Source organism: Oxyura jamaicensis, chromosome 3, assembly GCF_011077185.1.
Source record: "Oxyura jamaicensis isolate SHBP4307 breed ruddy duck chromosome 3, BPBGC_Ojam_1.0, whole genome shotgun sequence".
NCBI classification, from domain to species: Eukaryota; Metazoa; Chordata; class Aves; order Anseriformes; family Anatidae; genus Oxyura; species Oxyura jamaicensis.
Genome location: NC_048895.1, coordinates 18,975,344 through 19,002,511, shown reverse-complemented (window position 1 = coordinate 19,002,511; position 27,168 = coordinate 18,975,344). Strand labels below are relative to the sequence as shown.

The 27,168-nt window shown below is 40.9% G+C and overlaps 1 protein-coding gene across 2 annotated transcripts; it reads right to left on the bottom strand.

Moving 5' to 3' along the window:
• Positions 1–224: 224 nt before the first annotated feature.
• Positions 225–27,168, bottom strand: MEMO1 (mediator of cell motility 1). 2 transcript variants are annotated; one of them, XM_035322891.1, is made up of 9 exons: positions 26,942–27,168; positions 15,373–15,454; positions 13,328–13,396; positions 11,294–11,406; positions 9,899–10,010; positions 8,847–8,989; positions 7,669–7,745; positions 2,194–2,298; positions 225–906 (listed from the first exon to the last, which is right to left on the bottom strand). In XM_035322891.1, the coding sequence occupies exons 1-9, from the start codon at positions 27,000–27,002 to the stop codon at positions 775–777; spliced, it is 894 nt and encodes a 297-aa protein (XP_035178782.1). In that variant the 5' UTR covers positions 27,003–27,168; the 3' UTR covers positions 225–774. The 2 variants fall into 2 exon arrangements, with proteins under 2 accessions (XP_035178782.1, XP_035178784.1); XM_035322893.1 differs by lacking the exons at positions 8,847–8,989; positions 15,373–15,454; positions 26,942–27,168 and having other exon boundaries at positions 13,328–13,394.

The following is a 27,168-nucleotide window of genomic DNA, read 5'->3' as shown; positions in this document are numbered from 1 at the left end:
AAATATACAAAAGAACTTCAAAAAACCTTTTGCACAGCTGAACTCATAGTGCAGGTTTAAGAAAAATCTGTAAATGAAGTAGTCATAACAAACGTTGAATATAAAATACATTCTTAAATATTTTACGGAATGGCTGAATTATCAAGCCTAAGAACTGAGGATAAGGGATGTTAATGACAAGCAGCCACATACAGAACACAAAGCAATAAGTTTAAATCAGACTATTTTGGTTTGTGTAGCCCTTTATTAGCAACTAAAATAGAAGATATCTGTTGTACATCACGGGTAGTAACTGACTATACTGGAGTTTTATTATATTCTAATACAGGATCATTTATAAATGCGTTGTTTTCCTTTTTTCTTTTATTAAAAAGCTTCCACCCCTTTTTCCATTTACAACTTGCAAAACTATTCTGAAAGCTGAGTACATGTGCACAGGTCTGCAAAGAGTGCAAATTTAGGATATGGTAAATGCTTTACATGTTGCATTTGTAAGGACTGTCTGCCACCATACCTTCATAGCCATTACCTTTTCTAAAAAAAAAAAAAAACCCACAATGTTTTGATACCAGCCTTCCTTCCATTGTCCTAAACAAGAAAGCATTTTTAAATGAGTTGAAACTAAGGAAGGACTACACCTACTAGAAAAGAAGAAAGTTCTATTAGTTTGAGGTTTCAGTATACCCAAAGACCAGGGACTGTATCTTTGTAAGGGCTAGGCTGGGACCCCGTATACAGAGTGTGTGCAGGTGCCATCCCTGAGCATTCAGAGGTTCAGTGGACCATAAGTGCTCCAGCTGCATAACTCACTGAGCTGTCTTGCCAGTTTCGACACTGGCTTGACTGAGCATAATTCAAAAATGAAAAGCTCATATTCATTCCATTCTTCTGCAGCTCGTTGATAGCCTGAGTAAAAAAAAAAAAAAAAAAAGGATCAGTGAAATAATTCATGACATTTTCTAGATCTCAGTCCTCTCACTAGCCCCCTGGGAGTTCTTGCACACTCCCTTAATAAAACAAGTACCTCCGAGTAATTTGTGCACCTAATCCATTTCTGTGCTGTTTCATCCACTGATGCTCCCCATACCACACTAGGTATATCCATGCAGCTCTATTAAACAATACTAAACAACTGTTCAAAACAGGACTAAAAGCATGGCTTCCAGAGGATCTGTGGGGAACTTCCACAGAAACAGGCATAACCAGAAAAAGATACCACTATTAACACTTCTTAGGCAGCATTTTTTTCCATTAAGGAAAAAGAATGTATCAAGTATATTAAGTGTGAAAACTGACACAGAAATGAACAGTTTAGATGAGAATTGCAAAACTCATCATTATTTGAGGTTCAGAATTGGTATTTATGCAGAGTTAAGCCATAGTACTGAATTTTGCTACGTGCATCCCCAATAGTGATATTGCTCATACAAACTTTTATAGACCTCACTTTAAAAGATTCCTCTTGATGTTCTTCATAGATTTCCAGTGAACTAAGTTTTCCCTCATAAACAGGTTAACATGCCTATTTTAGATTTAAATTACACTGAAAATATAGTGAGACTCACTCAAGCAATATGATAAATCTGCAGCACTCCATCAGTAAAGCAGCTGTGACTGAATTTAAACAACTAAGTTAAGCTAGGTTTATGCCTGCACTGCATCACCAGAGCAGAATATGGTAGCTAGGAAGCACCAGTTAATCTGAACGCTAATTGCCACAAATTTGAGTTAACAGTGCACTGCACTCAGAGAGGCAACTTCATCATATTTGCAGAAACTCAGAAATGCCGTCAGACATCACAAGGCATTCACGATTGCTAACTCATAGCAATACTGAAAAAATATATACTTAAAGCATGTTTGTAAGTATTGACTCGTGAAAGTATGTACTACTGCATGGAGATAGATTTTGTTTTAAGTGCCAAGAGAAAGTGAAGGACTATTTCACTGAAATTCAACATGAACACAGTACCTTATCTCCCTCAGGCAACTGAAAACCTTGGCCCTTGTAAGAACATTTGTCTATGTGCAAGACGAGGAAATCAGAAACCAGACTGAGAACACTTGAGAAAAATCAATTAATTCAAGACTTGCCATTTTAGGGCTAAGAAATACTCCAGAAATATTACATTTAAAACAAATGCACACACTTTGCTAGAGCTTGTACTTTGTAGCAGATCAAGAATTACTTACATTTAATAATACACCAATAGGATGTCTTCCACATATTGTATTATGGTATTTCTTCAAGTAATTGCTAAAAGATACAGGATCTAGTTGCTCTATAATGTTCATACCCTGAAAAAGAATTGATAGCCATGATTACTTCACACATTCATAAGCAGCTGTTTATGCATCACCTACTTATGACAACACAGAGTACCTGAGAAGTAAAAACCCTCTATGTTCTAACAAGGGTATCAAGGGAATCTCAGCATGTGAGGGTCTAGCTTGTAGTCTTCTTGTTGCCATCTCCTAACAAGCCAAAAAGTGCAGGAACTCTTCCAAAGCTGTCAGTGATCCGAAGATCTGTGAAGCTATCCTTGTAGACAACCATGAAGCTCATGTTAAAAAAGCTCCTCCCACAGACTAGATGACCCCCACCTCCAAGGATGCCCTGCTTTCATAGGATTTTGCACTGCAGTAACAAGTTTACTAAAAAAGCAGAGCAGAAAGAAGCTTTCCTCCATCTCTTCTCCCTGTTAACAGCATTCATGACCGAGCACTGGCCTCAGACTTACAGATATCCAAACACCCTAGACAAACCATCAATATAGACGTGCAATTCCACCACACAGCAAGTGCAATGTACCCTAGACACACCAAACATTCAAGGCAGTTCATCTGGGCACAGGCTGGTCATGTGCTCAGAGCGTAAAAAGCAGATCCAGAACATGTCTAAACGCAACGGTGCACAGCAGAACCCTACGAGCCAGGAGACGATGCCTCCACATTCCATGAGGCAGTCACATCTAGGCATTTTTTTCTCCTCCCACCTTAGTGAGACCCATGATCCCACAGAGTTAGTTATACTGTCAAAGCTAACACTTGCATACAAAAGAGAGCTTTCCACACATAGAAACATTTGCATTCTCAAAAGGCAGAAAGAAACCTGCAACTGCAGATACAGACTATTCTTGCTCTATTCCCATCTAGCATTAAAGCAGTTTAAAGCAGGTCTAACTTAATTATTGTCTGGGTTTCATCATGGCTTCCCTATTTTAGCTTTAATAGCCTCCATTCTCTGCTGTTTTTCCTCCCTCTGAAGATGATTAATTCCCTTCACCAGGTAAATGAGCCCCAAACACTTACTAATTCAGTACGACACATAGCTGTGCCTCTTGCACCTAGTTGAGGAAAACCTCCATTTCTTCAGAGACCAGAAAAAAAACATTTTGCATGGGAACAATAGGAAGTCTGTATTAGAAAGCGAGATAAGAGAATTTCTCCAAAGGTTTCTCCTGTTTCTCTGATTGTCCCAACCCCTCCCCCTGCTTTTAGGGAAGCATGGGTGTTAAAAGGAGAAATCATGACAGAGGAAGCCATCAGTCTGTCTGAAATCTCCACCTCAGGAGTGAAACCTCTCGAATACTGTGCAAGGGCGTTGGCTGATCTGGCAGATACACCAATTATACAGAATGGATCACAGCTTAGTATGGAGGAGCTAGACATTCCCAAGAGAGCCAGGGAGGAGAGGATTAGGTAACCGCAGCCATAGCCACCACCTTTGTGTAGTTTTAAATAGAAACAGACAGACATCAGATCATTTCATAAAGAGATTGATTTTATGGAAAAAATAAACTCTGCTGACCAATTGCTGGCAAGAGTTCGGTTCTTCCAGGGTCACGGAGAGGGTGTTTGGACCCCTGGCTGGTAATTACAGCTGTTACTCACTCCAGACCTACAGAACCTGAATGAGTGCCAGAAAATAAAGGTAGCTATTCTCTGACTAGTAGTGATTACACAGACATCATTGCATTTCGAAGATGCTTAAGAAGCATGTCTTTGAACCATCCATTTACTTGTAAACAGTACAGGTCAATACACAGCTAGAGGAAGCAGAACCAAAGAATTCCTCTGTATTCTCAAGTGAGAGCAAACATGCATAAGGCACTCAGTCAGATACTGAACAGCTCCTAAGAACGTATTTTATCCATTAGTAAACACTCTTGTGACTTTTTTAAAAAAAGAATGGCTGCTCAATTGAGGGGCTTATACTATAGCCATAAGTCACTGGAACACACTGTGCATATGCATTTGAGCATTTGCCTGGATTTATCAGAATGCTTTGTAAGCTTATTTCAATGCACAAATCAGCACTGCAAAACATTTAGAGCTACACGGTTCATCCCGGCAAATATCATCTGAACTCCATACACCACAGATTTGAGAAGAGCCATAGGAAATTGGTATTATCCTACCAGCACTCAGCTGTACTGAACTACCACATATGTCAAATTTTACAACTGTGGCAGTGAAGCAAAGATTCCCAAGGTTGTTTCTCAGCCTGAAATGATTTTGAGAACAATGGAAATACTTCTGTCAGGTTGTGTTTTGTTTATTCTAGAAACAAGTATGAAGCTAGTCAGAAATTACCAGCATTCAACATAACTGTTCTGAATCACGTCCAGCTGTATTAAAATACATGACAAAAAACACATGATAAAGATGCAAACTATCACACAGTTCTGTAGCTTATCACATGGTTATTATGGCACCCCATAGCAATAGCGTATCTCAGTTAACCAGACATTACAAATGGCATCTGCAATATCCTAGCATACTGCATGTCATATGATTAGAAGCATTTACAGTCTACCAAATGATCCCCATAGGGCCGAGTATCTACAAGTTTACAAAATAAACTCAAAAGACACCCCGCAGGCTTATTTTATACTATAAAGCACTCAAAGGATTATAGAAGCTTAAGTTTGTGAACAGTTATCTCAGCTGCCTCTTCACACTTACAAACCAAAACACTAGTAGCATGCTTATGGAACCGGGAACAAACTTGGGTCTAGCACTAGTCAGTCCAACTCTCCTGGCATGTATGAATCACTCGGACGACGAGATAAGCAAGCAAAGGAAGATCACTGGTTGGACACAGTAAAGATTGGAAGGCACAAAGTGAGAGTCTTGCATTATGCCCAAGCTAAAATTTCCTCCTGGGCTGGAGCACCATGGAAGGTGCTAACACACCAGAGGGGCACCACAGAAACCTCCAGAGTTCAGTATTTCATTGGAGCCACCTCAAAAGCCAGCAAGGCTGCACAGTGCATCTGCACAAAGCCTGCTGGCTGCTTCTGCACAACTCTGCCTTATCCTCCCCCATGTCCCTTCCCCTTTCAGTGTTCAGGGAAAGAGAACCCTCCCACTGACTCGAGTGAGGTATAAGGTTTCACAAATAGATATCAAATGAGCATCTGGCAGAGCAGACTGAAGTGCACAGTCTGCATTTTCTGGCTAGCCATAAACAACAAATAATTACTCTTCAGTGATCTATTAAACAATACTCCCCAGCTCTTCTTTAAGAAGTTGGCAGGTATCAGGCTGTGATTTACAAAGAGTATTGTACATCAGCTGCCTAACTGCAGCTCTTCATTTAAGGATTCTTCCCCAGGGTCCCCCAGTTAATCAGGGGGACGTGTACCCTGGCAGTGGTCACACTGCAGGGTGCACCGAGGCACCTCCAGGGCAACAGCATGGTCACAGTAAGAGTTGCCATGGGGAAAGTGATGTTTCCCCAGCAATATTTACTACTCCGTATATTTTATGCTTGAGTCTAAGGGCCCTAAATAAAATTACAGCAAGTTAAATTCCTCACAGTGATAACAGCTTACTCAATCTTCAATGCCCAGAACATTTTGTGTTGCTTTAGTGTTGCTTATGCAACTAGGAAAAAAAAAAAAAATCACACATATGCACTTAGACCAGACCTTAAGTAAGAGACCACTGTCCCCTCGTAAGGGGATTTCCATTACTTTCCCTTTGGAAAAGCCTGGTGGTTATAAAATACAAGGCTCTTTAGCATGCCAAATCTCATTAGAAAAATGTAACATTCATCTAAGGAATCAGGAGGTAGCTGAGCAAGGCACATAAAATTGAATGAACTCCTCTAAAAAGCTGGCAGAACATTACAGGTAGATCTTTGTGGCATTGTACCTGACGTCCCAATGATGACACAATACTGCTAGAAAGAAATTTCCAAAACCCACCACAAGCCTAACCTGCTCTGCACAAGGTTTGGACGTGGAATCATATTCATGTACGCATAATAATAACCAACAGGAAAAAAGTATACTGCCATGCAGCATGTTTAGTTTTCAAATTAAACTCAAGACTGAAAAAAAGTACTTTTAGAGTTAGTAAACCATGTACAGTAGGCATCGTTTTCAGCAGTGTTACAAAAACTGTCATTTCCTGTTGGCTGAGTAACTACAAAAGGTAAGAATTAGCACAAAGCAATGCATTCACCACGAGTAATTAAATGCCAAAGTCCAGTCCCCCTACAAGCTTTCAGTGCAGAAATTAGCAAGAGGAAACCAACGTTTGCTAATGCACCTTAATCTGCTCTCCTACAAAACAAGCTGAGCTGCAAATTCTGAGACTCCACAAAAACACAAGTCTTTATAACAAAGAGAAACCTCTCAACTGAGAATGGGAATTATTAAACATGGCGTAAGTAGAACAAAGGCACATTATTCTCTGTTTCCATTCCAGCAATGACTGGTGAAGACCAGAAGATGTTAATATGGATGGATACAGAAAGCAAGAAATTCCAGAGATTTCTCCAACAGATTTATTATTTTACTCCTTCAAGACAAGTGGGGAGGGAGGGAGAAGAGGAGGAGAGAATAAATAAACATGCCCTAAATAACAACAGCTGTCTCTTCCAAGAGATTTACAAAAATTGCAGATATCTGATATTTTTTAGATGAATTTTAAAGCTATTTGTTTCCAGGAGAATTGCTTCTCTTCCATAGCTTAAATATGGCTTTGAAAATTAACAATTCATTAAAAAAAAGAATCCTTGGCTCCTGCAATTGCAAAGACAATGCAACAAAATTGGCATCATGCTCTTTTGTGTACTTAGCATTCCCTCCAGCCCTCTGCCAAACCTAGAACAAAGTATGGTCTAATACTTTTCCCCACCACCTACTACAGAATAGAAGGGGGGTAGGACTACCCCCAAGGAAACAGGGACTTCCATTTTCCTAACCAGCATGATCCCCTACAGCCTTTCCTCTGCAGAACGAACGATGCTGAAACCACTGACATGAAGACAACACTATTTCAATATGCGGGTATCGTAGCTATTGAGTCTGAACTACCACAATACCCAGTAATTTTCATTGCTTCCCACAAACATAAGAAGGTGTGTGGACAGGAATTCAGTTACACCAAGGGATTTTAAGTAGGTGAACATGCATTTATTCTCAAGTTATGCTTACTACATTATACCCACAATAGACTGTGCACACTCAGTAAAACAGAAGATATTAGCTAAAAACAACAGCTAAGTTCTTTTTCTGGTAAGCAAAGGAAAAGTATACATTTGATAAAATCGCTGAGCTGTAACACTTTGTTAGAGAAATTTCTAAAGTGTTCAAAGTAATGTAAAGTACAGGAGAAATTTGTTAGTTAGTTCCACCAAATCTGAAAACTTACCATTTTATCTAGGTGCTCAATGGATCTATAAATTTCTCCTTGGGATTCATCATAGTAACTGTAACGGAACCTCTGACCTTGAAACAAAAATCATGTATAAAATAAAAAAGGGAAAAATTGTAGCTAAAACACTCCCTAGTACTCACAAAGTAATTGAAACTATAACATCTGTAAGTAGTAATCTTCATTTATTTTTATTTATTTTTTTTTTTTTTAGCTCCACTGAGGAAATTCTAGGGCAATCATCAAAGTAGCAGCCCAGAAGTGAAGTAAAAAAACTACATGGGAAGGGCAGATATACTTCAAAAGAAAAACCTGCTCTGTAGAACTGACACTGCAATATTTCTTTTTACTGTCCCTCTTTAGGCAAAAGTCAACCCTGGAGTCAAGCTACTTGTGCTTGCACAACAATACCCACTGTAAATAAAGGTTAAAGTTCATGATAAATCAATTTACAGTTCTAGATGGTTCATTAGCCACAACAGAGCACAGGTCATTCTTACATAGCTCCAGCTATTCCGCAGTTCAAAGATGAGTAAAATATGAACTTAATTACATAAGGTGACCAAAGATGACCATGAAAAAAGAGAAGAAGGTCTGTTGTGTAACATCAAACATATGTTTCTGAAGCAGTTCCTTTTCCAGTTATTGTCACACTTAAAAGGAAAACAAAGCATTAAAGCAAAAGGACAGAAGTCAAGGCTTCTGGAAGTTCTGCCACCAAGATGAACTGGGATAACTCTGGTGAACTGGCATAAAGACTCCATTTGCTATCTTACCCAGCAAGAAAACATACAAAACTTATTTCCAAAGGGAGATGTTGCCATGTCCAGTGACTTTTTACCTAGTTAGTTCTGCAAATTCCATTGAGATGCTTAAGGGTTAAAAAAAAAAAGCAAGAAACTTCAGACACATTTTACTGCAACAGTGAAGAGATGCTTATAAACCATACACCTTCACCACTTCTTTCCTCCACTATACTGAAAAGATGTTACAATAATATTTTCCAATCTATTGTTCCAAATTAAAAAAAAATATTTTCTTTAAGCTTTACAAAGGTGCTTAAGTTTCAAAAGATGCATTTACAAGAAATTAAAATACTTTTTACAAAAGGCAATCTTTAAAATTAACTACAAAATATTCATCATACTACCATAATGAAGAGATGTGAAACTTACCCCAATGGCAAAAGTCAGAAGAAACCACAAAGAGGTTACTAGGATCAGCTAGGTATTTACTGAAGAGTTTTCCAAATTCCTGCTCTTTTGTCTCACTCAGTGCTCCGACCAACACAGGAATAATAGTAAACTCATCCTTATGGCTTACAAGCAAAAGAAAAAAAGGTTGTAATTTAACTGACATATTAAGGTTTTTTAGGGCTTGCTAACAAATAGCAGAATGATTTAAAAGGACACTACTGAACTAATGATAGAGTTAATTTGATAAGATCATACTACGAAGTTGTTTTAAAGCCTGAAACTACTTCAATTTCACAAAAACAACTCCCTCCCCAAAACAAAATCTATTTTTGCTGCAAAGTGAAAACACCAAGTCAACAAAAAAAGAAAAGATGCAGTGAAATCAATTAATAAAGAATGAAATTCTATCTGCGTAAGGGCTGCACAGATGTTGGGTGCTTTTCCAAGAGCTATAAAAATGCTCAAGATAGTACCCAAATATATACTGATACTCCAGTGGAAATTTAAAATGCCATAGAAGAAAAGTAAAATAAGACAAAAAAAAGAGATTGACAAAACCCATTACTTTTAATAATCATATTTTTTCCCCAAAGTACTCATCTGAAATAGCAGTTGTAGACAGACCCCTGATGTCAATGTTCCAAACAAATTGAAACTTGCACAGAAAACACCCATTAGTATTTGAAATTTTCAGAAATGCCTTGCAAAAAGGAGAAAAATCAGCTATTCAGAAAGAGTCCTGTGAGAATGTCTAATACTAATACTCTATTAAGTCAATATAAGCATATAAACTTTGTAACGAGTATTCCAATTTCATTATTCAGGAGTTAGTTCCACTCACAGTTTCTATTACTGCAACAAATCCTCATCTCTGAGCCTTCCTCCCCAAACTTTTTACTGTGGGATGAGGGAGTGCAGTAATAAAATCCCTATGAAGGGAATTATTACTTCCTACCGTACCTTCAATGTTTCAACTGCATTTTAAGGCACCTAATGCTCATTCTTGGACAAGTAGTAATTAGCCCTAGTACCTTTCCATGGCTTTAGCAGTATAAGGCAAATGCATTTCAATACTGTGTTCATCTTCATCTGTCTGTAGAGACATACGCTCAAACATTCCAGTCTTCCACAATTCTCCATAAACTGAAATGAGTTAAAACCATTATTTTTACCCCCAAACATAAAAGCAGAATACAGTGCATCATTATCAAAACCAAGTCCATTAAATCAAGTTACCTGCCTCCAAGAGTTGTCAACATAAACCACTTTTTTTTATTCAGTTCAGGATTAAAATTATGTCCAAGTCAGGGACACAAACATAGCTTACTCAATTCACAAAGCGTGTTAAATCAGTGGCCTTGTTAGCATACAGAAACATTTTCTGTTATGATACAAAATCCAAACAACAAAATAAAACATTTGAATATACACATGCATCGGTCTAATCACTGAATTATTATTTTCCCAAACTACATCATAATGTTTCAAAACGAGTTGACCAGCTGAGTCATTGCTGGACATGGTGCTATTTAATCAAATTTGCCATTAACTGAACTATGAGGTCTAGAGACAGCAAAAACTGACTAAGTAATCCACACCTATAGGTTATCTTTTCTTCTCTTAAGTGCACTTGGTGAAATACAAACTGAGTGATCTCTGCACTGGAGAACAGTCCACTTGATGAACAATTTGATGTAGGGCTCTGCTTTGTTCTCCATTCCATGAAGTTCTACAAAAACTGAAACATTTGTTACCTAAGGTAATTTCCGCAGGCACTACGCAGAAAGCCTGAACTAGCAACACAAATTTGGCTAATTAGCTCTTCTGAAAAAGCTAGTGTATTATTTAAGTATGCCTTGAAATACATGCGTATTAATACATCAAGATCATCTTCATTGCAGCTACTTTGTCTGAAAGACTGGTATTTCATGGACTGTTTTAGTTCTCCATCTACTTTTTAAAAAAGTCATGCACAATAGTGCATCCAAATACAGCTAGCTTGTTCCATGATTAGAAATAAACTCAAACCAACTCAAGTGCTATCTTCTTTGCAGATGGCATACTGTGCAGAATGGTGGAGCAGGTGTGTAGGGGGCTATTACTCAAATGTAACACTTTTTAGTTCTGAGATCCCTTTTCAAAGATCATTAGTGAACAGGCACACACTCATAACGGGAAAGATAAGCAGAGACTGATAATTCTTTACATGCAGGAGTAAAAGACACAAGAAGATTTTAATATAGTAATGCCTGCAACCACCAGGATCTTCCACAAGTTAGCTTTCATCGGAGTAAGAAGTTTCACATTTGTATGCCACATAAAAGCAATGACGTGCCCAACAATGCGAGGGTCCTTGGCACTGCACTGCCACAGTTAGTACTAAAGCCTCAGCAGTCTACAACACGTAAGCTTTATCAGGCACTTACTCTTTTGGTCAATTCGGAGATCATACAGAGGTGTTCTATAAATGTCCACACTGGAAAGTGCACATCGGGAAAGGGGCACGTGATGGGAAGGCCCAAGAATGAAAATTTTTCGGCTACAACGATTAACAAAAAAGCCCAGAATTTAGACAGCAGCAATTGCACAGAGACCTGGTTTAGAGTAACAAATTAAGAACGCTGATGTACAAAGTGATACTTCCAGCAGTTACCTGGTGGTTAATGGTAGAATTTCTCAATACTATGCATGAGACAGGGATCAATGACCCAGCCTTGCTCAGAACTGATTTGAGATCAGTTCAATAATGCTTCACATAGCCTTAAACCCCTTAAACAGGTTACATGTCAGAGGGCACTAATCTGATAGTAATTGAGTGGACTCGTTTGAAGGCTGAATTGTAGTCCCTTACAACAGATTTTTGGTTTGTTGCCATGGACCATCTCAACCTCCAGTTGCACATCACTGTCAACAACTACAGGCATGTAATCCCAAAATGAGGATTATAGATTTATCATCTTTATACAGCCTTTCACTTATTTATTTGATTGCCTTAAATTGGAATTTGGTAAAACTTTAAGTAAGGCTATTTGCAAATGCTGTATTTACCCAGCTGTTGCCTTAATAACATGGATTTGGACCCACACTTCCACAACGTTAGCTGATACTGCAAGCTTTCACCCATCATCATCATATCATTTCATCAAGTCATCAGTTCAAGGCTCTTGATTAGATGTTAAGAGTTCTCCTGCCACAAGACTTTAAGGAAAACGTATAGGAAATGCAACTTGTTCTGAATCAGGACCTTAAGATGTTGTTTCTGTACTGAACTGAAGTGATGGGATATATTCAAAGATCTTTTTTTATTCCCTTGCATTGGAACGTTACAGCAATCGATATTAAAATACTAAAGCTGTTGACACTGCTCATACAAACAAAAAATCCAAGTGTTCAAAAATTTGGCTGAAAGATTAATTATACTCTGCCAAATTCTAAACATTCAAAGCAATAAACCAGCAAGTGATCCATAAAGTTCAATCAACTCACTGTGTCACTGAACCTGGGGAATGTAACTCTGTCTGAAAGCATTAGAGAAACCAGTTCTCTGTCACACTGTAAGTTATCTTCCCTTTGTTTACAAGAGCTTAGAATGTATACAAAATACTGTCTTTGGGGAGTATTACATGTTATCTCAAACGACTGATAAACACAGACAGTTTTTATGATAACACTGCCAAATACATACTCCAAGTAAATACTGGAGACATTTTTTTAAACGGTGCAGTCCAAATATGTAAGAATGGTATTTCTTTCTAGAAAAAAAATGACTTTGTATTTTCAGAGGCAGGCACAGACTACAGTGGGTTTCTGTTTTGTTTTAATTTGGGGGTTTTATTGTTAAACTGTGGTGCTATTAGTAACAGAAGTCCATTTAAAATTATCACAACAAGTAACTTTCACTGACTTCAAATATTATATACACACAATGGTCACTTTTTCTCCACAGCAGAAGAGAATCCTGGTAGCATTCAGCCCATAATCCTGCACTGAAAAACCAATGCAGAATTGTGATCAAATATTTTTATACTTAAAAGACAAACAAACCTCCCACAAAACAAACAAGCCACAAAATAGAAACAAAGACACCCTGCAATCAGTTAAATAAAATAAAGGCTCAGGCTTTCATAAAAGCAATGGAGCATCGAAGTAAATTGTGTGCAGTTATTTGCTAAAATAACACCTTTAACCCCTCCCTTCCACAGCAGTGTTGCTAACAATTCTCAAGAATTTTTGAAAATATCACTTCACATTTTCTTCCTCAAAAATACTACGAATTTTTTTCTTTTGTAAGATCCAATCAAACTGAGCATTTACAAGGTTAAAAAGGAGTAACAGATTATAAAAGACTAAAAAGAGTAAAAGAAAATAAAATGTTAGTAGTCCAAAGTATAAAGACAAAGAACAGAAAGAATTGCATTAAGAATCATCTTAAGCTTTCTAAAGAAAATTTTAATACTTACGTAATATTAGGATCCACTTGTTTGTAAGCATGGGCTGCACAAGATCCACAATAGGTATATCCTGCATGGCTGCAAATCAGTATTTAATGTGTTAACATTTTGTACTACATATATAATGTTGATACTATTATTAAATGTTAACAGCTTTATCCCCAAACACCTAGAAATAACAATAATGATTGAAAAAGCAATTCCTGGAAGAGCTGGAGAGCACTGCTCCAGTCCTGTACATGGGATATATTTGTTAAATGACTAGCAGTGATTAGTATGTCAGCTTCCTGATCAAAGGACCTCTCATTAATTGTAAAAGATACTAGTGGACAGACTGTACACTTGCATACTACCAGAAGCTCATAGAGCACAGTCATAAGACATGGTAACAGCAAGCTGTTGGAGAAAGCTCTCCTAACCATGCTCTGGTGACTGAGTAAGGATGGTAGAAGGGTCTTGCAAAAACAAACCACACGTTACAACAGGTAAATGGAGTACAGAAATGTTCTGTCAACGAACAGCACCTCAGTAACAGAATAAATAGGCACTTGGGAAGGAGTGGAATGCAGCACTGCAGTTTTTACTGCAGAGAACGAGACACATGCTCTTACCATTTCTTATCATTCTCACCTAGAGACTTGGCCTCATGTTACTACTCCGCTCCAGAAGCGCTTGTAATTATTCTGACTACTTGTTCCAAAGACAACACCCAAATCTTAAGATCCATCTTAAGACTGTTAAAAACGGGAGAAAAATCTGAGCTGCTAAAAGCATTAATTCTAGAGAACATCCACTGCCCAAGGTCCCAGGGCAGGTGGTAGAAAACAGCTCATGATCACTCAGTAGCACCTTGCAACAGCTCAACTTCAGCTTTCCAGATAATGTTTCTAGAGAATGACACTGAAAATGTGTGCCGCAAGTCCTGGGACATGCGGGATGTTTGAAGACGCAAACTCCCCATTGGCATTACTGGAGGATTTTGTATTTGTATATATTGTGCACGCACATACACAGATGATACCTGGAGCAAGTCATCCTCAAAATTACTCCTGGATTTTACTTCAAAAGAGTACTATTGTACACACTAGGTACAAAAACAGCAACTGAGATCTAGTGAATCAGCAAGGTAAATTATTTGACAACGCCAACAGAGCCTTCTGAAAGGTTCCCTCTGCTGCAAGCTTTTTAAGTCTTTCACAAAACATTATTACCTATATCCCACTTCATCTGCACCGAAACAAAGGCACAGACAAATGAAGCAATGTGGCAAGACCATATAAAGATATTCAGCAGTTCTGGAAAAAGAACCCAGATTACCTAACCCATAGTTGAAAGGCCACTTTACAGAAATTCCTGCAACAAAGACTAAGGCAGACCTGGAACAACTCCTTCCACAGATTCAACACTACTATGGAATACTTCCACCATTATCTTAACACTGTGTTACGACAGGAAAAAACAAGAAGTTAATTAAGGTACTTTTTCTAGCATTTCCTTCCAAGTCATAATAAATTGGAATAACCAACATGTTTTTCTTATATATCTCAACTACTGTCATTAAATTTAATTCTGCCCATATAATTTAGATGATCCCTGTTTCTACTTGGACAAAAAATAAACAAAGACTTAAAAAACCACCAAAACAAAAGCAAACCATTTTGGATTGCTAAATAATGTTTCACTACAGCTGATAAGCTTCGCAAAGTTGTTTTGTTTTTGTTGCTTTTTTGTTACTTAACATGCATAGCAGTTCTGTACTACAAGTGCATTGAAGGAGTTGTCATCTTAAGCTGCCATTCCACCTGCCTTAATTGGTCACTAGGAAAATAGTATGTCTTTAGACCACCTCTGAAAGGAAACTAATCATACACCAAAACATGCACAGACTTATGCCACTTCCACTTCAGATTCAAAATATTTAGAAACCACACAACATTCCTTTTGGTTACAGGCAATTCTTCACCCATTTTCAAAAATCACTCAGAATAAGCAACTGTTTGACAAATCAACTCATACATACACACACACACACAAAAAACAGACTTCAAACTTACGGTGCAATAATGGCTCTAGCAGGTCTCTTTGTGGACTGTACTTGAGAAAGCCAGCCTTCTAGTTGTGCATTCAGCTGGGGTCCTAGGAAGAGGAAGGAAATACTGAAGCCATAAAAAATAACTAGAATACCCCCAAAATCAACAAATACAGTCCAACAGATTTAAAGTAATCTTACATTTCAAACCCCATATTTCAACCTTAAAAACAAAAAATAGGGTAAAAAATAATACGCCAATAATGTTTAAGCGTATACTACAACAGCTTCAGCCTCCTAGGCCTTGAAGATCATTTCTTGTATATCTATAACAAACTCTCATTGTTTCTTGCTCTTAGGATCGATGCACATCATTAGAAAGGGAGCCTACTGATCTCCAAATGGAGGCTAACAGATGATTTATTCTTCTGATAATCATATTCCCAAAATTCAAAAGTAAAAAGTTAAGACAACATTTGGCAAGAGAGGCCAATATGGAGAGATGGAATACATCACATACTGAGACGATGATGGCCAATGGCTATGCTATTTAGTCCTTCATTGTTATCAAGCAAGGCAAAACATAGCAGAACACAAAGCACGCTGTAACCTGGAAAACTGTAAATACACAGAAGACAGCTAAAATGAGAAAACACCATGCTAATTCTAATTCCATAACCTCTTCTGATCACTCAATATACACTACAAGTACATGTATTCCTGGCAACATTAGCTTGGGTAATCAGTCAACCCAATATTCAACATTTTGTTTCCTAAATGCTGTACCTCAACAAATGGCAAGCATCGCTTGTCAGATAACTGAATGGAGACTTAAGAAGGCCTTCTAGAAATACAACATTAAAGAGCACATTTTTGGTATTTTCCATTACAAAGAAAACCTTTTGACATAAAGCTACTTCCAAAGAAACAAGTCTGGTAAGTACAGCACAACTTTATTTAGTAGGAAGAATACAAAAATCTCCAAGTAAAAATCATTCACCTGCTATTGTTATAGGCTGTTATTAGCAAAGAGAGAAAAAAAAAAAAAGACTTTTTTCAGTTCACTCTGTGCTTTTGGCAGAAGTGTGTGTCAGCAGAGTTTATCTGTAATTTATGACACAGTAAGCTGCTTTTCCTCCACCGTGCACCACATACGTCTTCCCCATGCAGGTGTAAGGCCACCAGCTGCCAGGAAAAAAAAAAAAAAATCAAATTAAATTCCTGAAACTATTTTGCAGCCATATTCCAAGCTGACCAGATCTCCAGTTGACAGCTGTCTGAACAGCTGCCTATAGCCCAACAGAACTTAGCAAAGATGGCGGCCAGTCACTCCTCAATGATGAAGCTGAAAAGCTTCCTCTGGAAAGCCGAGGGAAGGAGGGAAGGAAGAGATCAAAGCCACCTTTATTTTTCTAGCAAGTTTAAATTCAAACATTTCATGGGGAAGGGTGGGACCCTCCTCTGTGGTTGCAAAGGATACACTTGCTTACAGGCAGAAGGTGAACACACACATGTAGAAGGTGCAACGCTGTTCCGCTGTACCAACAATTGCCTCAAATGCCTCAGATGCTGCCTACAGCTTTACCATGGTGTGGTGGTTTTACCAGCTGGGCAGCCAAGCTCCACCACAACTGCGCTCTCACTCCCCCTCCTCAAAGAGAAAGCTTCCCGGGGCCTGCTCCTGCAGGGGCTCTCCACGGGCTGCAGCCTCCTCCAGGCCACATCCACCTGCTCCACCGGGGGCTCCTCCACGGGCTGCAGCGTGGAGATCTGCTCCATGTGGGACCCATGGGCTGCAGGGGGACAGCCTGCTCCACCAGGGGCCTCTCCACAGCCTGCAGGGGAACTGCTGCTGCGTGCCTGGAGCACCTCCTGCCCTCCTGCTGCACTGACCTGGGGGGCTGCAGGGCTGCTTCTCACTCCTCATTGTCCCTGCTGCTGTTGCACAGCAGTTTTTTCCCCCCTTTCTTAAATATGCTCTCACAGAGGTGCAAAAAACATGATTTATTGGCTTGGCTCTGGCCAGCGGTGGGTTCCTTTTGGAGCTGGCCCTTATCTCACAGGGGGCAGCTGCTGGACTCTTCTCACAGAGGCCACCCCTGCAGCCCTCTGCTATGAAAACTTTACCATATAAACCCAATACCCATGGCAAAAAAGACAGCCTGGACTAGCTACCATCACTGCTGTAATACAGGAACTTTGTGAAACAATGAAAACGTAAAAAAAACAACCTCAATTTTGTTCTACTGCTCCTGTTGCTTGGGGAAATTACAAGCAGCAGAGACATGAGATGAAGATAAGGATAGTGACATCTTAGAAAATGGAAGCTGTTGGGGAAACTAATGAAAAAGAAATAGATCTATTTCCATCTTCTTTCCAAGCTACTAGGAGACTAACAATGCAGTACTCTATTCCAGTCATCACTATTGCTATATATTTAACAGGGAAGACACCAATGACTTTGAAAAAAAAAAAAAAGACTTTCTAATTCTCCCAAAATACATACAAGTACTTTCTGAAAAAAAGCTCTCGAGGAGGCAACTTTTCCAAATGTCCATTAACCAGAAACTTAAGCTGCCCCATCTTGCCCCTTCTCCCTGAAAAAGGGTCCAGTGGCAGCCCGAGAGCAGAAATGCCAGAACCTCTGGGACAGCCCCAGACAGACCTGGGACTCTCCCTGAGCCAGGCAGTGTACGTGGCTTCCTCCGCTCCTTCTTGAGCAGCTATTTTTGATTAAGAAGGCAGTTAAGGCGATTTATCTTTAAGACGAATCAGGTAACTCTGTGAACAGTTTTAAGACCAAGTGTAGAATTTCTGGTAATTTTCTAAAATTCCGTATGAGCGTTCAAAGCAGCCCAAAACTTCTGATGTCACAGCGTAGCAAGAACAGGTAGGAGAGTATGATGCCCAGGCTTGCTTAGCCTGTGAGTACAGACAGACTGACAAATTAACATTTTTTTCTAGAGGCAATAAAATAACTAACAAATCTGTATAACCCAAGGGATGAAGCTTCTGTCAGGATTTACTTAAAGACCAGGTAACAAGTTTGCTTCCAGATTTCTTCCCCTTCACTGCAACTTTACAGTGCCTTTTTAGATCCTTAGTGCAAGTTTCCATATGAACAGATACACTTTTTTTGTTTGGCTTTTTTTGTTAGTTCGTGTTTCTTAGTTAGTAGAAATAAGTAATCAAATCTCTTTATCCAAAGGACTAAGACAGAGGCAGAACGGAGAGTACAAGATATCCACCTGACCTTTTAGTTAAACCAAACCCAACAACCCCCAGCACCCCAGCAGACCTCACGTGAACTGGCAGGACCACAGCCTACGGGCAGCTTGCTGTTCTTACAAATATTCAAGGGGAATATTGTAACACTGGCATTTTCTTGTTACCAAATTACCTAGGGACAAAGAGCAACTGGTAGCATCAACTTGAAGTGTTTGGAGAGGTTTTTTTTTTCAATTTATCAAACATGACAGCGCTTAAGGTAAAAGTCAAAATATTTGAATTAAATATATACAATTTAAACAAACCCACATTATCACAGTAGGTATGCTCTGCCATTTGGAATTACATAAAAGGAGATGAATAGCTTCTTCATGAAGAGCACTAAGTCTCGTTCATGTGCAGATTTAAGTTGAACTAGAATAAAGCCTTTGCAAATAGTCCGAGACAACGGAAGCAGTTAGCTCCTAAGGTGAGGAGCAGGGAGGATGAAGTAATGCTGCCTATCTAACCTACCGCAGAGGCGGGAAGTAGGAGAGGTCCCTGCCTCTTCAGCAGTAGGTGGAAAGCCCAGCTTGAAAAAAAAAACAGCAGACTGAGCACCACTGCCTTTTTATTCTTTTTTAAGGCTAGTAGGACAGAAAGCCTTAATGGATGAAACTTTCATGCACTGTCAACTTTTAGGCATTGGCATTTACACTGTAGCTTTGGTATTAATACTGTAACAGGAGACCTTCCATTGATGTAGGACAGATGAGGCAACAAAACACAAGCTTCACTGACACATAGTATTATGACCTGATTTCAATCCCATGAAATTAGGTCTAAATACAGGTGTATAAACTAAAGAATGCTGAGATTATCTGTGGATATTTCACATCCTGTTTTGTTTAGGCAGCTGGCAGAAGTTACGCCAAATCAAGACTTATTGCAAGTACAGACCAAGTCTCCACCAGACTGATTTATGGAGACAGCTACAGACAGATTTTGTTCAGATTTCCTGCCAAAAAGACGACATTCTTCTTACAAATCATCATCAGTGAGCAAGAAGGAAACCTTCCACGTTAAATGCACGTCACTGTTACCTGATGAATCAAAGACACCGGGCAGTCACACGCTTCGGTTCATCACCTCAATTTACAGCTGTCAGGGTACAGGCTTTGTGGGTTAAGCCAAACTAGGACATCGTCCCCACAGCCAAGCTCACCTTGCTGGATGAGGCTGAACTACTCATACATCACATGTCAACGCAATACACTGGAACCTCAGTAATGAGGGCTGCTGTGGCCAGAGCAATGCAAAACCTACCTGTCCAGGTTGATGGGCAAGATCTGGTGCTTGCTCTGAGCCATCGTTCTCAGTGAACGCTGCTTTCATTGGAAGAGCTTAAAGCTCAACCAAAATTCTGAGCAGCACCTAGAAAACTTACTCAGATCTCTTAGCTGCACGTTCACGCCACTTGCAGCAAGGCAAGCTGTGGTGAAGCACAATGACAGTGACACTTTTTTAAAAATATATATATATATTCTGTGCTTTGTTTTCAGAAAAAGAATAACCTTACTGGGCAGACCCAATATTATATGAAAATGCAGAGCCTGTCCCCAGCTTATACAATTTCAGCTTTTGCTCTTCTAAGCATCTGCTATTCTACAAAAGCCAACATTTTTTTCTGCACTTTACTGCTTTGATCTTTGCATTACTTTTACCCATAGATGAGAAAGTCTGTGGCTTAAAAGTACTTCTAAGAGACATCACTGCAGACATACTTGTTAAGTCCTCAGTATTGTGGGCTGTTAGAAAAATCAAAGTAAGCAGTAACAAAACCTTGCGGGGCTAGCACACAAATCACTTTCAGCACTGGAACTAAGGGAACTCCTGTCACCTCAACTTTGAAGGGGAATAAATAACATTTAATTGACTTGGCAGGCAAACTGTGATCTGAAACATGACAGAATGCTAGCACATTTATCATCGTAGTTAAAACTGAAGAAAATACAACGGGGGTTTTAGAGAGAACAGGACCCACTTGGAAAAAAAAAAAAAAAACACTTTTTTTTTTTAGAAACTGTTGCAATTTCTAAACTGCAACAAAGGCCTAATCCTTGAATAAAGAGCAAGCTCTGTATGTACAAAGACTAGGATTTGTCAGGAATAGAAAATGATTTTCAAAGATTCACGGTGATGAGCACATTCACTGCTGCTACCATATAGACTCTTCCAATACAGATGAAACAGTGAAATCAGCCTAAAAGCAAAGCAGAAGTTTACTTATGCAAACTACAGAACTGAAAAAGAAAACATTAAGATACAAATAAAGATTATACTCAGGCTACAGAAACTCCTATTCTACACATTGCAAGATGAACATAAAACAGCAGGTAATGCTTGAATGAGGGAAAATATAGCTGAAGCTCTAACAAAAACATTGAAATCTGCTTTGGTGGCAGTTCCCACTAGCCTGTCCCAGTTCTCCTGTATTCCACTAGCTCTTCAATTTCCTTTTGCTGAAAGCTATTGGGAAATAAATAGTCAAACGCTACCTCCATCCGTTACGAGTGTTGGCCAACGCTCACCTCCACGACTTTACGAAACACCTTCCTACCTTCCCAGTTAGGCCATTCGGAGATCCAAACAAATGCCCTTCTGCTTTGTAGCTCCATCAAAGTGATTTCGGCTCTAATGAGGAAACGCTTAGGTGCTACATGTAATCTGAATTTGTGAAAGTATTCGCTAGGTGATACTTGTGGGCCTCGTTTAACACCACTGGGAGCACACCAAATGTAAAGCTCTTTTTCACTTTCAGTTGTACTGCAGAAATTGAATCTACGTTCTTTACTTGGCGTGTCTTGGTTCCAAGTGTATTTAAGTGACTCATCTAGAAACAATAGCCCGGAAATTGTATTTTAAATTATTTTGGTATACTTCTGCAGTATACAATGTTGAATAATACAGCCTGCATATTAATGGTGTGTTCCTTGATCAGTTTGTAAAAGATAGAGCAATGACGCACTTTCACCGTGATTTCTAAAAAAAACAGAAGGCCAAGTGGAGAAGAACATTATGCTTAGTATTTAACCTTACAAAGCAAATAATTTATAAATTTGCAAGACAGTGCAGTTAGTTGTTCAGATTGCAAGGTAACAACAGCTGTGCTTGGCTGTATTTGAAATGCTCCAGATAACATCACAACATCACGATTTTGTGATCAGTGAATTAATGACCTTGCTCCTGCACAAAGCTCCTTTTGCTAATTCTCACCACAGGTCACTACTCCCTCTCATTTCAGTGACCCTCACGTGCATTTTGTATTTTTTTCCTGGATCCACTCGTTCAAGACCATCTACAAACACCGTGGTGATGAATTACTTCTACATTATGTTTATGAATGAACCTTGACGAGTTATTCCAATTTGTGGGACCAAGCCAGGGCTCCTGGCACACCAGAGGTAAGGACTTCCAAAAAACTTGTATGAAATAGCGTCCATCTTCCTCAATCCCCTTCCTACATCTGCATTCACAGTCCAACCCGCAAGGCTGCTCGCATTCTTTACTTCCAGCCACTTGTACGGCGGCGGAGACTCAGATCCAACACGCTACACAGGAGTGTCCCTGCGCTGAGCTGAGGTGGGATGCAGCAACTCTGACGGTCGGCAAAAGATGTCCCAGCAGCAGCATTCACCCTGAAACTGCGGGCAGCAAGCCTGGTGAGAAGATTGTATGCATCATATCCAGGAAGACAGCAGCTATATCGGCGCAGAATGTATTGTAAATCTATTGTGTATTCTGCCTGCTTTGGGGTTCATAAGCCAGGGCAACGGTAAAGACTACCGTGGGGTTTAACCTCTCTTCAAACATCTGTGTTGAGACAGAACGTTTGCTTGGCTCATTACACAAAATACTCTGGAAAACAGTACATGCAATGGCCTTTCAAGCCAGTACAGCAACTACTATGACAACTGACATTTGCATCGATAAGCATGTGGAAATTGAGTTTCTCTGAGGTCAAAGGACTTGGCCCAGGCTACCAGAAAGCACACCTCTGACTACTAACGTTTAGTCATGGAGATCAGAGCAATAAACCATACCTAACGCAATGACAAACTCGTTTCACAGGGCCAGTTTCAGCTCATGTAGTACTGCTATTCACACACACAGTTTGATTTTGCTCATGTGAACTGGAATTGCTTGCTAAAATCCTTGGTGTTTGTCTGCATCAGCATGCCTCCGGTGGGGGAAAGGTTGAGACAGGACTTAGCAAACACTATGAAGGAGTGCTACAGCACTTGATCAGCCCCTCCAGAAGGCGGGCAAGGCAAGCCAGCTGCCAGAGAACAAAGCACATTAAGTGCCCTAACGCGTGATATCTCACTTATAATGGCATGCTGTGCACAGAGTAAGGAGATAAGCTAGGTGGATACACACATACATTAATATTTATTCTTATTTCTTCAATGTGCGGATTGGTTCCACGCAGAACTGGCTCAATGCCTGCAGAACCTACTCACACAAAGAAGTAAATTGAGAGACCTCATTCACACCCTGTCCTGCAAATAGCCTGTATTCAGGACAGCATGCCATGCCTGTTATATTTTAGCTGCTCCTTTTGTATCTAGGAATGCATCTGTCCCGAATTTGAAGCCATGGAAAATTATGCCATCTTTGTTTCATGTTGTCCTTAATCTTCTCCTTCCCCCTGCTGGTCAAAATCAATTTCTCAAGAGATCTGGATGATAGGTGGTTGAATTAACCCAGCAGGATTTTCTTCCAAAAATAAATCAGCGTAATATTTTTCACCACAGAGGGATGATATTTTAAGCAAAAAAATCTACACGAGATCAGTGCAACAGGTTGATCATTTCATTTCCAGAGTATGCCTTTCTCTCATTTTTGCAAGGGTTTTTAGCAGCTACCATGCACCAGGTTGCTATGCTAGAGAAGCAGTGGCCTGCCACATACCATTTTTAACTTTATTTTCAAGCAGACATACGGCCCAAAGTCTGCAAGTGAGAAAATAGGTTATTCAGACCAGTAGCCTACTATCAGCAACGTTCATAACGCTATTTCAGTTTGGAAGCTTACCTGTAGAGCTTCCCATTTCCATTGCTGCTGCTAAGTAGGAGGAGGAACAACACATATCTAACTGACCAAGCTGACCTCCGCAGGTCCACATTTAAAGGGATGTGGAACGAACACGAACTTCCCCACGCCAAGAATTCTACCAGAGAAGGTCTGAAATATTCAACCAAAACTATCATCCTCCTCAACTGCAGAAACTTACAAAGCAAGTTTTCCTTTACAACAGCACGTTATGGATGAAGAACACTAAGGAAGCTTAGTGACACCATCACTACAAAGCCCCCCACAACTTCTTCAACACATCGAAGTTGGCAATGTTTTCTACCTGGGCCATCGCTTTCCCTCGTGTAACAACAAAGCTGTTTGCTCCCAGTAAGACACGTTATGCTAACAATGTAGACGTGCCGGGGTGTGCATAATTCCGCAGCCAGTCTCACTGGCTCTGAGTTTATTAGCATCATATAATTAGGTGATGTATTCTCACTAGAGCATGTTTATGCTTTCCAATGCAGAACAGCTCAGCAGTGCCTAGCCCATAGCTGGAGAAAACAGAAAGGGGAACGAGAGCCTCCTTTCAGCTCAAGCAATTGCTGCCCCACAAAAACGATGAGCCTCCAAAGACAAGGAACAGTATTTCTTGTAAACCCTTCTACAGACATTATGTACAGCCTCCAAGAAAAGCAGTGGCTCCCTCTTACTCGGTTGTGGCTTCACCTCTGATACTGCTCCCACTCCTGGAGCACATCCCCTGGAGCCAGGTAACGCAGTTTCAGGATACCCTTTGGCCACAAAAGCTGTTTTTCATTTTGGATCTATCCTTCATCCTCTTCTCCCCCAGCTTGCAGGGTCCACACCTCAGCTGACTGAAGCCTTTCTTTCTCAGAGTAACTTCCAGAGAGATCTTACAGATACAGTTGGTTGGGTTTTGGTTTGTTTCTATAAACATGGCAATGGCCTCTACTTCTGCAGTAAAAACAAACAAGAAAAAACTGCCCCAGGACTGCAAGCATCACCCTGGATGTTTTGTTGAAGTTTTACCCTCCGGTACCAGGCACCTCTGGATGAGCTGCTGTTTAACTGAGGTCATCCTCACACAGCCTCTTCAAAACATTTTCAAGATGTAATGATTTTGAACACGTGCTTCAGGAATCGTGTTTCTCATTGCCCTTTTGGACAGGCAGAGAATGCTAATACAGTCATCTTAACTATGTGGTAGGATGAGGGTTTCCAGAGCATCTGCTTGCCCTGCGTAAGCAAGCTCAGCTCGATAGAAATGGAACAGTTTTCTGGAGACGTGAAGCTTAAATGCTAACCGGTTTATATATAAAGCCCAGTAAATCACTTCTGGGCCTAGATGGTAGGCACAAAGAGAGTAGGTAGGAAGATTTGACAAGATAGTCCCTGGAGAATCACAGCAATGCACCCAAGAACTATTACAGCTCCAGCCCTAATCCCTGCCTCAGCTGTATCCATGAAGCTCCGTAGGTTGAAACCACATGGTAAAATGCAGACTTTCCTCAGACAGCAGAGGTGCAGAAACAAGCCCATGTTGGTCTAAAATACAAGATGCTACATTACGTCTATGGTGAGCACATACCCTCTTGGTCCTCATTTGCTCCCTCTTCATTTTTTAATGGGCCCTCCCTAAAAGGCACTCAAAAACGAGCCCACCAGCAGCAAACAACAGGCAGCCCCTGCCTCGCGGAACGGGAACACTCCTGTTCTCACATACCCCGTGTAACAGCACGCGATAGCTCTGCAGGAAGAGACACCATGAAGCTGTTTTCTTGTTCAAGGAAAACCCTACGCAGGAAAACAACATTCCCCAAGGCTCCCGTCTATGCAACATGAACCACCAACCCAACCACACGCACCCCAGCGGTTACCACTCAACTTGGTAGAGGTACAGTCACCGTAACTAGTTACAACATGATTCAGTTTAATATTTTTCCCCGTTTTCCTGCATTGGAGGTGCCTGGGCAGCCACCCACACCTCCTCGACGAGCAATAACCAGAAGGCATCCCAAAAGCAACCAGAGCAGCGTGCTTCTGGCTGTCCCATTACAGACAGGTCGTACTGGCCAAACAGGTCACACAGACTTACCGTGGTGCAGCCTCACAGCACTGTACACTGAATTATTAGCACGGGGGAGGACAAAAAAGGAAAAAAAAAACATAGCACCTGTGCTTTGTAAATGAATTATGAAGAAACTACCCATCTTGCTTTATTTGCAGTATTGTGGTATGAAGCCCAGTACCAAACTGCAAAAACGTACGTAAGGTCATTTAGCCGTTCCACTGTGCGAGGCAATTTTCTGCCATATCAATAAATGAAAATACAAATAGCACAAAGGAGCTTGAAAGTTCTGCCACAAAGCCTTAACATTTTGATGTCCCTGCACACGTTTAAACATACCTTTCTTTGACACAGTTCTGTTCACTTGCTGTAAAGAGTACTGCCTACCTTTCTAGGCAATTGGAAAACCTGTAATCGCAAGCGTCTGGATGCAGACCTGAGACCAGCTGGGTAACGAGCACAACAGCTCTGCTTTGAATATTAAGCTCAGAAGGAAAACAGCCCCCCTCTATTGTTGTCTCAAGCCTGCACAGCCACCGTTGGAAGCCCAGCCACTTATCTCACAGCCTGCATCTTCCTGCAGCACCTCCCCAGGGTATTCCTTTACTTCCCCTTCCATTTTTTTTTTGTTTGTTTTGCTTCATACCTTATTCATTAATTTGTGGAGGGAACAGAAAACTGCAACCACTGTAGCCAAGTGCTTTTCCCATCCAAGTGCCAGTTCAGGGCCCTGCATGCATATGGTTTTCAGCCATAGCTCCCTGCCTGCTCTGAACTCGAGGCGTTCTTTATGACAGGCTCTTGCTCGCCGGAGTGTTTTGTATCGGTGCCCACTCCAAAGGCCAGGGAAACACTGCCCCTTGCTCATCAGCTTAATGACAGCTGTGGAAATACGAAGTGCATTCGACAGAGCAGGATTCAGCCCCCAAGCCAGCCAAGTTTATTCCCAGACGTGCGCTGCGAAGCCCCTAGCACTGCTTTCCATTTTCCGCCGGGCGGGCGCGGCGCCCCCCCCCCCCCCCCAACACACCGCCTCCCGCTCCTTCGCTGCCAGCACTTCTCTCCCACAGCCTCTCAGCCCCTCGCTGCCGATGAGAGCTCCCTGAGGGAACGCCGCGGCCCCGCGCCGAGCTGCGGGAGGAGAAGCAGACGCACACCGAGCCCTCGCCGCCCCCCGGCCGCCCCCCGGCCCCGCAGCGCTGACTCACGGCGGTACCTGAGGCTGTGTACCAGCTGCCGGCGTGGCTGGCCTCCCGGCAGAGCACCCGGTTGGACATCTTGCTGCCGGAGCCGCCTATGGTGCTCGGGGGAGGCGCAGGGGGACGGGCCCGGCCGCGGCGGCGGTGGCGGCGGCGGCGGCAGCGCTGCTCCCCGTCCTCCCCCGGCGCGGCCCGGGCCCGGCGGGCGGAGGAGGCGCCCGGGGGCGGCGGAGGAGGAGGGTGA

Excerpts from the sequence above, each read along its gene's own strand:
- MEMO1 (XM_035322891.1), bottom strand. The coding sequence starts at position 27,002 with ATGTCCAACCGGGTGCTCTGCCGGGAGGCCAGCCACGCCGGCAGCTGG. Across the intron at positions 7,746-8,846 it reads TTCTGACTTTTGCCATTGGG|GTCAGAGGTTCCGTTACAGT; the intron begins GTAAGTTTCACA and ends TTTTGTTTCAAG. Across the intron at positions 2,299-7,668 it reads TTGAGCACCTAGATAAAATG|GGTATGAACATTATAGAGCA; the intron begins GTAAGTTTTCAG and ends ATTCTTTTTCAG.